General features: G+C 41.3%; 1 protein-coding gene across 2 annotated transcripts in view; it reads right to left on the reverse strand.

Moving 5' to 3' along the window:
• CERS5 (ceramide synthase 5) overlaps positions 1-14,618 on the reverse strand; it is a 251,544-nt gene that overhangs the window by 30,190 nt on the left and 206,736 nt on the right. The window contains exons 8-10 of one of the 2 annotated variants that reach the window (XM_053708354.1): positions 10,406-10,512; positions 10,144-10,300; positions 9,646-9,675 (exon numbers count right to left, since the gene is read on the reverse strand). In XM_053708354.1, coding sequence (XP_053564329.1) covers positions 9,646-9,675; positions 10,144-10,300; positions 10,406-10,512 — 294 coding nt within the window. The remainder of the gene's footprint in view (positions 1-9,645; positions 9,676-10,143; positions 10,301-10,405; positions 10,513-14,618) is intronic. The other variant, XM_053708356.1, reaches the window with a different exon arrangement.

Genomic DNA, 14,618 nt, shown 5'->3' on the forward strand with positions numbered 1-14,618 from the left:
AGAATCCGGACCAGCCCTAGCTAAAGTCCATCGCTCCAAGGAGCAAGGCTAAAAGTCGTATGAAGATACTTCTCAGAGCCTCAGGACAACCAAGAGATACCTCGAGGTCAAAAAAATCCTACTAGCAGGACTAGTCTCCCTATTACCTCCGCACAAGCAGAGGACACAAGGAAGAGAAAGGCACTAAGCCTACCCAGCTCCGGAAAACCCTGAGCTAAACAAAGTCCCCACAGGGAACAACCATCACCTGGAAACGCAGATCCCTAAAAGGAAATCCAACTCACCCGGAGACAATAGAAGAAGACCCAAAGGTCTCTTATAACTCAGACAGAGTACACGACAAAGAGTAAGAGCTGTATCTAGATACACTATAAACAGCTTATGCGTACACTTGCAAGGTGTCAAGAGCTGCAACTGGTTTGAAACTGCAAACATTCCACATGCTAGACAGCTATCCTGTACAAGCTGTTGGATCAAGCCCAAAAGGACAAATCCAAAAATGAAGGCCAAACCGCTCAAATGCGGTAAGGGGCGTTAAGCCCTCCAACCCTCCACCAAAAAACTCTAAGTTCTGATGAAATCAGATGTCAGATAGAATGACGCAGCGGAAAAACTCTTCTGCCCGGCCATCTATGACTGAAGGCTATAAGTACTGAAACAATCCTTCCCACAGGTCCTCTCGAATGCTTAGTTGAACATGAAAAACAATGATAACCTGAGCACTCGGCGCTTCTACCAAACCAGCCAAGCAAAACAGCTCCACGTGTCTGGACAGCCGCAAGACCGAACGAACCAGGCAGGACCAGCCCGCACCTAGGGTCCTAACCAGCAAACTGCATAAATTCTCCCTAATAGGGGAAAAAATCAGAAAACAGACATTTTAAACATAGGACTAACATGTCCAAAACAACTTTCGAAGAAGTAATAGAGTATCAATCCCAGAAGGTTCCCGATGGAAACAAAAAAAACATCCCATCAAATATAAATAAAATATAAGGAAACCCGGAGGTTAACGCCCAAAAAAGACACAGGCCTGCCCGCAGGACCAGCCAAACAGAGCCCTATCTTTCAAAAACTGGGAAAGATCTCAAACAAATGAGGAGATTACTTCACCCCCACATGTCTAATGAGCTGCACCATTCGAATTAGCAGACTGAAATTCCCTGTATCTGGTAACGATAGGGTCATTCAATAACTGAAAAACATGTCTGAGCAATACGCGAAGGCGCACAATCATGTAACGAAAGGCACAACACTCAGGGACAGTTACACCCGTGGGGAACTGTAGATGCCCTCCCTAAGGCGGCAGGCCCGGGACGATAGGGCACAAGAACATTCTCAAAGAAACGTCTGGACTTTGCAGATGAACAATCTCCAACATTATGTTTAAGCGTAAACATGCTGCAACCTCCGGGGGTTACCCGCATGTGTAGAAGTATGAATTGGTAGGGAACTCGCCTCTCGGAGGACAGGACCCCCAGAGGCGGATGGCTCAGCGGTCCCTTGATTCCCCGGGCCCGAGGAACAAGGCGCTCTAAAATGGCATACGGAACAAAACTGGTCGACATGTGGAGGCCAATCCGGATTCGTCACCAAACACAGAATCTGAAATCAAAATAGACTCGGTATCAGAATCCTCTTAAACTGAAATTAGCACAGTCTCAGCATCAGAATCCTCCATAACTGGATAGAGGAAATATCAATATGGACTAAAGTATGAAAACAAAAACGGCACCTGACACCCACAATGGCTGGGGCACTCACCACCTCCTATGACCAGAGCCCTGCGGACTAGAATATCTCCTTCGCCACATGGACAGGAATGCGGAATTGGGGGACGGAACCACGTCCGAACACAGGGTGAACCGTACAGTCCAAAAAAGTGCGCCCAACCAAAAGGCTGCGTCACTTCCAAAGGCCTCAAAGTTCCAACCACAAGCCCATAGACATCACACATAAGCAGGTCGAATCACATAAACATGATTATAAACCCCCCTGTTCAATAACCCCCCTCAGAAGATATTAACCCTCGATTCCAAGATACTAATAGAGATTCACTGAGGCCCTTATGTTACATAGTTCCCACAAAGGTGTGTAACCTCTTGTGAAAACATTAAAATTACAGTACATTGACGATAAGATCGTTTAATTTTTACTTTATCGGAATCAATGCCGTGGAACAGGAACACAGCCTTTCAAGTGTGACGAATAGTAGCATCACCTCCGCCATGGACTTGAGAGAAGAAAGCAGACAGCAGAGCGAAGTTTGACAACGCCGATTGCTTAAGGAGCTGTTAATATGAGTCTGGATGGTTTCGCAGAGAGACTCTCCCTGCATCTCCGGACTCTAACTTTCATCTAAGCCCTCAATGAGAGACTGACAGGACTACTTAAAACTCCTGTCCCATGCTGAAGAGTACTACCCTCCATAATAGACTAAAAACAAAAATTAAAAATTCTGACACGTCTCTGCCAACCACCTGGGACGAAAGGCAAAGAATGACTGGGGGATGAGGGGAGTGGGAGGAGTATTTAAGCCTTTGGCTGGGTTGTCTTTGCCTCCTCCTGGTGGCCAGGTTCTTATTTCTCAAAAGTAAAAAAGGGACACACTAGCTTAAAATACAATTTTCTAGAGGGCATTTTATTTTTAAAATTAATTCTCCTCTTAAACTAGCGAGACTGAGAAAATACACAACTAAGACCCAATGAGAACATCCTGGAAAAGGAGTCATTAAAAGAAGTGAATTGTGAATCACAAGCATTTTCACAATCACTTCAAAAAGTTGTGTAAAGGGATCTACAGTGAAGAACATGCTTACATGGAATATTGAGGCTGATTTCTATGCAGTAGTCAAGAATTTGCGTGCAGACATGCACCAAGGAACCTTTAAATTCAATAGAATTTCAAAAAATGTTTTTTATTTTCTTAATGGTTTTGCAAGTATATACTGACCAGGATGGTCACACAATGAGGCACAGTAGATAGGTAAGTATTAATTTATTAACAAACAGGCCTCTACTGTAGGCTCATGCGAGAGAAGACTAACACACTGGCATGCATTTCCCTGCAGTCCTCTCTTGCAGAAAACTCGTTACGTGAAGCCAATGCAAATTAAATGTGAATTGGTGAGAAGGGATTAGAGCTATGGCAAAAAAATAAAAAACAAAATTTATGCTTACCTGATAAATGTCTTTCTTTCCGGATATGGAGAGTCCATGACATCATTCAATTACTAGTAGGAATATCACTCCTGGCCAGCAGGAGGAGGCAAAGAGCACCATAGCAAAGCTGTTAAGTGTCACTCTCCTACCCATAAACCCCAGTCATTCGACCTAAGGGAAATGGAAAAGGAATAACACAAAGGTATAGAGGTGCCTAAGGTTTAGTTAAAAATGACGGTCTTAATAAAGGGTGGGGTCGTGGACACTCAATATCCGGAAAGAAAGAAATTTATCAGGTAAGAATACATTTTTTTTTCTTTCCTAAGATATGGAGAGTCCACAACGTCATTCAATTACTAGTGGGAACCAATACCCAATCTAGAGGACACAGAATGAACAGGGAGGGAGAACAAGACAGGCAGACCTAAACAGAAGGCACTACCGCTTGAAGAACCTTTCTCCCAAAAGAGGCCTCAGCCGAGGCAAAAGTATCAAATTTATAAAATTTGTAAGTAGTATGCAGAGAGGACCAAGTTGCAGCCTTGCAAATCTGTTCCACAGAAGCTTCATTTTTGAGGAGACAGCCCTAGTGGAATTAGATGTAATTCTCTCAGGAGGCTGCAGTCCAGCAGTCTCATAAGCAAAATGAATCATACTTTTCAACCAGAGGGAAAAAGAAGTAGTCTTCTGACTCTTACACTTTCCTGAGAAACAAACAAACAGGGCAGAACACTGGCGAAAATTCTTAGTCGTCTGTAGTTAGAATTTTAGAGCACGCACAACATCCAAGATGTGCAACAGACGTTCTTTATGAGGAGGATTGGGACAGAGAGAAAAACAACAATTTCCCGATTAATATTTCTATCCGAAACCACTTTAGGAAGAAACCCCAATTTAGTACAAAGAACCACCTTATCCGCATGAAAGATAAGGCAAGGCGAATCACAGTGCTAAGTCGAGAGTTCCGAAACTCTGAGCAGAAGAGATAGCAATAAGAAACAAAACCTTCCAAGATAGCAACTTAATTACTATGGAATGCATTGGCTCAAACGGAGCCTGCTGCAAAACTTTAAGAACACGATTAAGGCCCCAAGGAGGAGCAACAGGTTTAAACACAGCATAAATATAAAGAGAGAAGCGCTCAACCAGGGAAAGAGCAATAGCATAATAGCTTGTTCTATGGCTAGTTACCACCCAAGAAGCAGCCTCTTTTTGCTTAACATGTGCCTTTCACAGAGAAGAACTTTCCTGACTTAACAGTGCAGTCCAGTCCCAAAATACTAGGCAATCCCTCTCTGAACTAGAGAAACGGCATAACCCCAGTTGTACGTTTCGGCCTAGTGTGGGCCTCATCAGTGAGGTGCAGCCATATCCCTCTAGGCACACTGAGCAACGGGTCCACGTCTGGATTCCCGCATCACACTTAGGGAAACTTCCCTAAGAGTCATAATTTGCATAAATAAAAAGAGAGAAGCGCTCAACTTGGTAACGAACAATAGCATAATAGCCCTATGGATAATGGGGGAAAGCAGACGTGGACTCCTTGCCCAGTGTGCTTAGAGGAATAAGGCTGCACTTCACTGAAGAGGCCCAAGGGAGGCCGAAACGATCGTCTGGGGTTGAAATGTTCCTTGTTCAGAGGAGAGTATCAAGGTATTTCAGGGCTGGACTGACCTTACTTGGCGGGATTAGACTGATATACTACAGGAAAGTTTTCCTCTGTGAAAAGCACACTGGTCTAAAAGTGGCTGCTCCTGGGTGGTAAATTGCCATAGAACTAGCTGATGAGCTGTTTGTTCCTGGTAGAGCGCTTCTCTCTTCGTATGCAGGTTTAAACACAGGCCTGATTCTGACCAGGGCCTGACAAAAAGATTGAACATCTATCACATCCGTCAGACGCTTGTGTAACAAAATAGATAATGCAGAAATCTGACCTTTAAGAGAACTGACTGACAACCCTTTCTCCAGACCTTCCTGGAGAAAAGACAATATTCTAGGAATCCTGACCGTACTCCTAGAGTGGCACTTAGATACACACCAATAAAGGTATTTACGCCATACCTTATGGTAAATTTTTCGAGTAACAGGCTTGCGAGCCTGGATCATGATCTCAATGACTGACTCCACGCTCAGACAAAACTTTGTTTAATCTCCAAGCTGTCGGCTTCAGAGAAACAAGATTTGGATGGAGGAATTGACCCGGAGTTAGAAGGTCCTTCCTCAGAGGAAACCTCCAAGGCAGCCGAGATGATATCTTCACTAGTTCTGCATACCAGATCCTGCGAGGCCATGCAGGAGCTATTAGAATTACCGATGCTCTCTCTTGTTTGTTATGAGCAAAAACTCGTGGAAGGAGAGCAAACGGAAGAAACGGGTATACTAGACTGAAATCCCAAGGAACCGCCACAGCATCTATCAGAGCGGCCTGAGGATCTCTTGACCTTGAACCGTACCTTATAAGCTTGGCATTCTGCCGAGATGCCATCAGATCCAACCCCGGCATCCCCCATTTGAGGGTTAACCTGGAGAACACCTCCGGATGGAGAGCCCACTCCCAGGGATAAAATGTTTGTCTGATCAGGAAATCCGCTTCCCAGTTGTCCACTCCAGTAATGTGGATGGCAGATAGACAACAATTGTGAGCTTTCGCCCACTGAATAATCCGTGCCACCTCCTTCATAGCTAAGGAACTCCGAGTTCCTCCCTGGTGGTTGATGTAAGCCACTGAAGTGATGTTGTCCAACTGAAACCTGATAAACCTTGCTAAAAAGAAAAATTGAGGCCAAGCCATCAGAGCATTGTAAATCACTCTCAACTCCAATATGTTTATTGGGAGAGTATATTCCTCCCGAGTCCATAGTTACTGCGCATTTAACGAGTCCCAGACTGCTCCCCAGCCTAGCTTCCGTGGTCACAATCACTCAGGAAGGTCTCCGGAAGCATGTGCCCTGAGACAGGTGCTCCTGAGCAAGCCACCATGGGAGAGACTGGTCTATATCTATCCTCTGAGACAGATCAGAATGGTCTCTGTTCCATTGTCTGAGCATGCACAACTGCAGAGCTCTCAAATGGAATTGAGCAAAGGGAATAATGTCCATAGAAGCAACCATCAGACCAATTACCTCCATACATTGAGCTACTGACAGCTGAACAGTAGACTGAAGAGAGAGGCAAGAGGAAAGAATCTTGGATTTTCTGACCTCTGTCAGAAAATTTTTCATAGATAGGGAATCTATTATGGTTCCTAAGAAAACCACCCTTGTAGCTAGAAGGGAACTCTTCTCCAGATTCACTTTCCATACGTGGGAATGTAGGAAAGACAACAAGATCTCTGTATGAGAGTTTGCGTGTTGAAAAGATGATGCCTGAACCAATATGTTGTCCAGGTAGGGCGCAACTGCAATTCCCCGATATCTGATCACTGCCAAGAGAGCCGGGAGCTGTGGCAAGGCCAAAAGGAAAAGCCACAAACTGAAAGTGTCTAGAAAGGTGAATCTCAAGAACTTGTTAAGATCCCTGTGGATGGGAACATGAAGATACACATCCTTCAGGTCTATGGTCGTCATGAACAGACCCTCTTGGACCAAAGGAAGAATGAAACAAATGTTTTTCATTTTTAAGGGCAGTACCCTGAGAAACTTGTTAAGGCACTTTAGGTCTAAAATGGGTCGAAAAGTTCCCTTCTTTTTTGGGAAACACAAACAGATTTGAATAGAATCCTAGTCCCTGTTCCCTTACTGGAACTGGAGCAATCACTCCCAGGGAGAAGTCCTGAACTCAGTTAAAGAATGCCTCTCTTTTTACCTGGTCTGCAGAGAAACTTGAGAGGAGGAATCTGCCCCTGGGAGGGAAAGTTTTGAATTCTATTTTGTAACCCTGAGATACTATGTCCATAGCCCAAGAATCTGGACATCTTGTATCCACGCTTGACAAAAGAGGGAAAGTCTGCCCCCAAAGGATCGGGGACCAACCCTTCATGTCGACTTAGACTCAGCTAAAGGGTTTCTTTGATTGTTTCCCCTTATTCCAAGATTGATTGGGCTTCCAAGAAGACTTGGACTGTTCCTGCTTGGGAGAGGGTGAGGAAGACTTTTGACCTTGAAGTTACAAAAGGAACGAAAATTACTTTGACGTCCTTTAGGTCTGTTCTTCTTGTCTTGGGGTAGAAAAGATACTTTTCCACCAGTAATATCAAATTAATTCTGCCAGACCAGGTTCAAACAAGGTCTTACCCTTGTAAGGAAGCGCCAGAAGCTTGGACTTGGAGGTAACATCAGCTGACCAAGATTTTAGCCACAAAGCCCTGCGGGCCAAGACAGTGAAGCCAGACATCTTGGCTCCCAGTCTAATAACTTGCATGTTAGCATCAGAAATAAAGGAATTGGCTAGTTTGAGAGCCTTAATCCTGTCTTGGATCTCCTCTAACGGAGTCTCTACTAAAATTGATTCAGACAAGGCATTGAACAAATAAGATGCCGCACTTGCTACTGTGGCAATACAAACTACAGGTTGCCATTGAAGACCTTGATGAACATACATCTTTTTCAAATAAGCGTCCAGCTTTTTGTCCATGGGATCCTTAAAGGAGCAGCTATCCTCTTTGGGGATCGTAGTTCTCTTAGCTAGAGTAGAAATAGCCCCTTCTACTTTAGGCACCGTGAATCTTTAATGGTGCCAGCAACAGGAAACATCTTCTTAAAGATGGGGGGGGGGGAAAGGTGGCTTCTCCAGTTCCTGTGAAATAATCTCTGTCACACGGTCTGGAAAAGGAAACTCTTCCACAGAGGAAGGAACATCATAGTATTTATTAAGTTTACTAGACTTCTTAGGGTTGACAACAACAGAAGTATTGAAGTCGTCCAGAGTAGCCAATACCTCCTTTAACAGTACATGAAAGTGTTCAAGCTTAAATCTTTAGTTTACTTCTTCAGTATCAGATGAAGGAATAATACTATCCTCATCGGACTTACGAGGAAGGGCAACCTTACTATCTGAATGTCTAATTTTCCTCTTGCGTTTTTCCAGCATAGAAAAGCAGATAATGCCACAGAAGATACCTGTGCAGCAAAATCTGCAGGCAAATAAGCTCTTCCAGGAGGCTGAGAGGAACTGCAGGACACTGTATGTGATGCCATAGAAGCTTAGGACATTTGAGGAGAAAGCTGTGGCACTGCCTGAACAGCATCATCCTGAGAGACATTGGGCTCAGAGGGCAACAATTTATCTTTAAACTGAAGTGTTCTAGCTAAGCATGCAGCACAGAATTGCATAGGCAAAACAATTTGTGCCTCAAGGCATAACAAGCATTTGTCAAAAGACAGTGTCTTGGTCCATGTCCATAATACTAAATAAAAAATTCCCCAAATTGTAGATTTTTTTTAAACACACTGTCACTTTAAGAATTTTTAATACCACAGCCGCTTAACATTATGCAAAAATTATTTAAAATAATAAACCAATCAGGCCCCCTACACCTCAGACAGGCTGAGGTGCCTTACCGTAACACTTATACACAATTTGGCTGCCAGAAGTCTCTAAAACGCTCATATAGTAAATCGACACTGAAGAGACTGAAATTCAATAACGCAGCTCCGCTCCGTGAATATTCGACAGCAGAGAGAAGTTACATGACCAGCAGAGAGAGGAAACTACGCATCAAGTAAAAGGCGCGCGTTTTCCTCTGCCTACAACACCCGCGCTTAATTTATACAAATGCTCAAGCAGTCTGTCAGTTAGCCTGTTCTAGATAAGCAAGCAAAGAAAAACAACTGTCAAATTTTAAGCTTATACATAAATCGCTGTATAAAACATAAGTCACACATACTAAGTATTTCAACAAAATTAGCCCAAAGAGGAAAAACGTCCCAATAAATGGAAGATTGACCCCTAGTCCCAACATACATAATGTGCCTGCCCACTGCCAAAGAAAATCCTGTATAGAGGATTTTAAAAATGTTCCCCATCTACTGCATATAACATTCTTCTGAAGTGCAAGTCTCCAAAATCTAGAAGACAAAAGCACTTACCTGCAGTCTAAATGTCCGGCAGGAAGACAGCTTTAAAGGCATGAAAGGACACATACTAGTACCCGAAAAAGGAATTAATTTCTTCAGACACTAAACTTCCCCTCCTCCATTGACAGAGGGAAAGAGAATGACTGGGTATTATGGGTAGGGGTGTGACACTTAACAGCTTTGCTGTGGTGCTCTTTGCCGCCTCCTGCTGGCCAGGAGTGATATTCCCACTAGTAATTGAATGACGTTTTGGACTCTCCAAATCTTAGGAAAGAAACATAATGAGTAGAGGCAGAGGCCCAGATTAATCTCACAGACATTAGGCAATAACTCCTACTGACCTCAATGGAGTTACTGAGCTATGTCCACTCTGATGAATCTAGGAAGAAGCATCTTATAGAGGCTGTAAACATGCAAGTGGTCAAGAGGCGGATGTCAGGATGATGGAAGGAGCATAGATAAAACTTACAGGCAAAGGGTGACATTTTCCTGTTGCGACCTGACACAGAGAAAAGGAGGAAGAGAAAAGGAGGGAGAGAAAGAGTGAGGTGCAGAGTGCAAACGCAAGTCCTTCCTTGGATAGGTAACTATCAAGAGATAAGTAGATAAGACGCAGAATAACCAAAATGGGACACCCGTTGAACTTACCTGCACACAAAGTAGTCAAGGACAGCAAAAAATAAAAACATATGTCCTCTTTACTAACCACCCCCAAACCTTAATCTCATAAGGAACCCTGCTTAAAATGTAATTTAATGAAGAAAAAACAACAACCCCCCCCCCCGAAATAAAACTGCTGTAACTAAGCGTGGCTTAATTTCTGCTAAACTGCTATTTAAATAAAGCATTAAGTAAAAAGTATCTCCCTCATGCTATGACCTTTTCACTTTAAACTATGAAGTGCAGATTTGCATACATCAAATGCTGAAACAATACTTCCACATTAAAACGTTGAATGTCTACGTACCTTTCCCCTGAGCAATGCCTTATATGCAATACGAATGATGAGAAAAGACCAGATAACGTGAAGAACTTGCAGGATTAAAAGAAGACCATTAAACACCCACCAAGAAGGGTATGGACCTATCAGTTCCCAGCTCTCAAACATTGTAGTATTTAGGATCCTGTAATTTAAAAAACAAAACACAACATGAAAGAAATGTTTGGAAGCATATATCAATAAAGTAAAATTTAAATGTTTATGTTTAATTTGCTTTAACTATTCTTACCATAATGGATAAACCACGAGTCGTGTTGTAACAAACACAAGACCAAAGAACATGAAGAAAGCATCACACATCCGCTGGTACTTTGCATAATTTGTCAGTTTAGCTGCCTTAAAATAATAAAAACAAAGATTATTAATTAAATAAAATTGCAAAATGTTAATGTTTAATGAATAAATTAAAGGAACAATCTACACCTTGGTCATCTTACAGTCTTACCTTAGATTAAGCTGCAAATAGCATCCTGCACCCCCTTTTGTATATCATGCAGCAGGAACGGTAAAAAAAGTTAATTTAGAATGAATATTGTTTCTGGACACAATAAAATGGCTGAAAGGCTCCACCCACTGAAGACAATCTGGGCTGCATATGGCATCCAATCACAAAAGACTCACTAGTTAGATTCAACACACTGTTAATGCTATTCAGCAGAGTACCTAGATGCAGCCCAGATCGTGATGTCATCAATGGCTGGCGCTTGGCAGTCATTTCAAAGTGGCCAGAAAAACAATATTCATTTTAAAATAACTTTTTTTTTTTTCATTCCTGCTGCATGATATAGAAAGGGGTGCAGGACACTATTTGCAGCTTAATCTAAAGGTAAGACTTAAAGTGAATGTCAATTTTGATGCTTAAAGGGACGCTCAATCAAAATTAAACTTCAATTATTCAGATAGAGCATGCCATTTTAAACAACTTTCCAGTTTACTTCCATTAACTAAATGGGCACAGTCTTTATATATTTAAACTTTTTCAGTCACCAGCTCCTACTGAGCATGTGCAAGAATAAGTGTGTATGCATTTGTGATTGGCTGATGGCTGTCACATGGTACAGGGGGAGTGGAAAAAGACATAACTTTTAAAATGGTCAGAAAAAAAAAATCTACTATTCATTTGAAGTTCAGACTAAGTGCTATTGCATTGTCTTGTTCTCTTGCATTTGTTGATTATGCAAATCTACTACTATGTTGACTGGTTCTTTAGGTGCCCGGTTTTTAAAAATTTGATTCAAAACAGGGGCAGTTTAATTCAACAATATTTACATTTCACTCCTGTTATGAAAAAAAAACATACCTTTTAATCTTGACAGCAGCTCCAGCTTCCTCCGGTCGTTGCAAGCCATTTCTGACGTCAGAAATGATGGATAGGTCATCCTCCAATCACAGCTTCCCCCCCGGGGGAATCAGTGTCTGATTCAACGCTGTGATTGGAGGAAGCCGGATTTCTCATTTTAGACCCAGGAAGAGGCTTTGCGACGGGTGGAGGAAGCTGGAGCGGCTGTCAAGTTTAAAAGGTAAGTTTTTTTTCTCAACAAAAGTGAAATGTAAATTTTGATGAATTAAAGTGCCCGTTTTTAATCGAATTTTTAAAAACTGGACACTTTAGCATCAAAATTGACATTCACTTTAGAGAGGACCAAGGTGTAGACTGTCCCTTTAAAAATAAATTAAAACTAAAAATGTGTCATGCATATGAGAAAGCAACAATAAAAATATTAAAACACTGCGACATTAAAAGGACAATTAAGACCTTGAGATTTTTATATAAAATGTTTAGTTATGCTTCATGAAACAACTTTTTCCCCTATTCATATGTAATGTAGCTCTGTAAATTGTGTTTTTTATATTATCCTAAGTTAAAATGCACCCTGCTCACGTCTCATGGCTAACCTTGCTACATATCTATACACATTTGACTTTAATTCATAACTGCATAACGCATTTTTTACTAACAACGTGACAGTGGCTAGTCTTGCTGTCTTCAGACAAACAGGCATTGGCTTTCCTAAATAAGGCAAGTAGTGGGTGGTGTTTGGATACTTAAAAACAATTGCCACAAACAAGATGTTAATTTGTTTGTAAAGCATTTACACTTCGCACAACACAACTATCTAGTTATTAAAAGGTGTTTACTGTCCCTTTAGATTGATAAGGTAGTTATATAAAAGTACAAAAACAATTTATGATTGCCTGATAAATCAATTTCTTTCATAGTGGTGAGAATCCATGATCCATTACTCCTGGGAATTACTGTTCCTGGCCACTAGAAGGTGGCAAAGATTCCCAGCAGGAAAGAAGGAAAAAAAAAAAAAAAAAAAAAAGAATTAGAGGTGCAAAAACAAAAATAAAGCTAACACCAAAAGAAAAAATAGGGTGGGGTCTTTTGGACTCTCACCACCTTGAAATTAATTTATCAGGTAAGCATACATTATGATTTCTTTCATACAGGTGGTAACAGACCATGATCCATTACTCCTAGGAACTAAATACCCAAACACTTAAATTGTATATTTTTTATGAGGAAAAAAGTTATCTAAGTAAGCAAAAAAGAATCTAACAAAACTACATCAACCAGAAACAGCTTAAAGAAATAACCTATTAAAATCTGCTTCAGAAGAAACAAAAACATAAAATTGGTAGAATTTTGTAAAAGTGTGCAAAGAAGACCAAGTAGCTGCCTTGCAAATTTGATCCACATAGGCCTCATTCTTAATGGCCCACGTTGTGGCACTGATCTGGGTTGAATGAACACTAATCTTCCTAGGAAGATACTGACCCACCTCCAAGTGAGCCTTCAGAATAAAAAGATTAATACAAGACACCAAAGCAACAGTCATAGCTTTCTGCCCTTTTCTAAAACCAGAAAAATGAACTAGTGTGTCTGAAATCCTTAGTAGCCTGAAAATATATAATCTTCAAAGCTCTAAAATCCAAATTATGGAAATAATTCTTGGCATTAGGACAAAGAGAAGGAACAACAATTTCTCTACTCATATTGTCCAAAGACACCCCCCTTAGGTAACAAATCAAATTTAGTCCTCAAAATGGCCCTATATAAAATAAGGAGGATCATAAGAAAGAACAGAGAATTCAGAAACTCACCTAGCAGAAGAGATAGCCAAAAGAAACAAAACCTTCCCAGATAAAAGCTTGATATCCACCTAATGCATTTGGCTCAAATGGAGGAGCCTGCACAACCTTCAAAACCAGATTAAAGTGAAAGTAATTTTTTAAAGCTGTGCAACACATCGATTGAATCTTTAGCAATAATATATAAGGATCGCTATGTTTTTTTTTTTTTATTTCAAAAAATTGACGTTATATTCTTATTTCCCTACCGTGATCATCCTTGCTCCGCCCACCCTCCTCTTCCTGTATTTTTTAGCCTTTACGTATAGTGGTCCCACCCGCTCTATACGTAGTACAAATGCGCGTTCACGATAACGCAATGCATTGCGCGAATCGTCTATCAGGACTGCAATGCGCATTGATTGAGAATTACCCGTTAATACTTACTTGTAATGCAGATCGCTACTAATAGGCTGTTCAATATTGTTGCGGAGCAGCAGTGTCAATAGATGACTTTCTCGGCTGCAAAAGAGAAAAAGCTGTGCGCATGCGCGAATTGGACACGCGCGTCCGACATATTTCTGTGTAGAATATCTTTGGCGCATGCTCACTTGATTACATATTCTGATGACGTAGCTTCACGGCCGACGATCGGCCAGAAAGTCAATTGGATTAAATAAAAACGTGACAAGGAAGTGAAATATGTATTGAAAAACAGGATGATTGGAAAATCGTAAAACTATTAGTTTATTTGCGGCGATAATGTAATTTAGAGAGAGATTTCAGAAAAACGATGAATTAAACTCCTATTATTTTTAACTTACCTATGTAACTGTGCATAGCTGACCACCTAATTTTACTTTCACTTTAAGGCTCCAGGGAGGAATCGCCTTAAATTTAATCCTGACCAAGGCATGGACAAAACATTGATCAGAAAGATTAGCAATCTTTTTATGAAACAGAACTGAGAGAGCAGAAATCTCCAAGAGAACTGGCGGATAGACCTTTCTCCAAACCATCCTTAAGAAACTGCAAAATTCTAGGAATTCTAAGCATGCCAGGAAAAACCATGATCCAAACATCAAGAAATAAAAACCTTCCAATCCTTATGATAGATCGTCATCGTCACATGTTTATGAGCCTTAGATTCTCAACTACAGAAAAACCCCTATATAAGAACTAATCGTTCAATCTCCATGCCATCAAGCTTAGAGATTTGACATACTGATGAAAAAAAATGACCTAGTTGAGACAGAAAATCTTGATTCGGAGGAAGTGGCCATGGTGGACAACTGGACATCTGTACCAGATCTGCAAACCAAGTCCTGCAAGGCCAGGCTGGAGCAATCAATATCACTGATGATCCC

The sequence above is a fragment of the Bombina bombina genome, chromosome 3 (genome assembly GCF_027579735.1).
Source record: "Bombina bombina isolate aBomBom1 chromosome 3, aBomBom1.pri, whole genome shotgun sequence".
Lineage (NCBI taxonomy): Eukaryota > Metazoa > Chordata > Amphibia > Anura > Bombinatoridae > Bombina > Bombina bombina.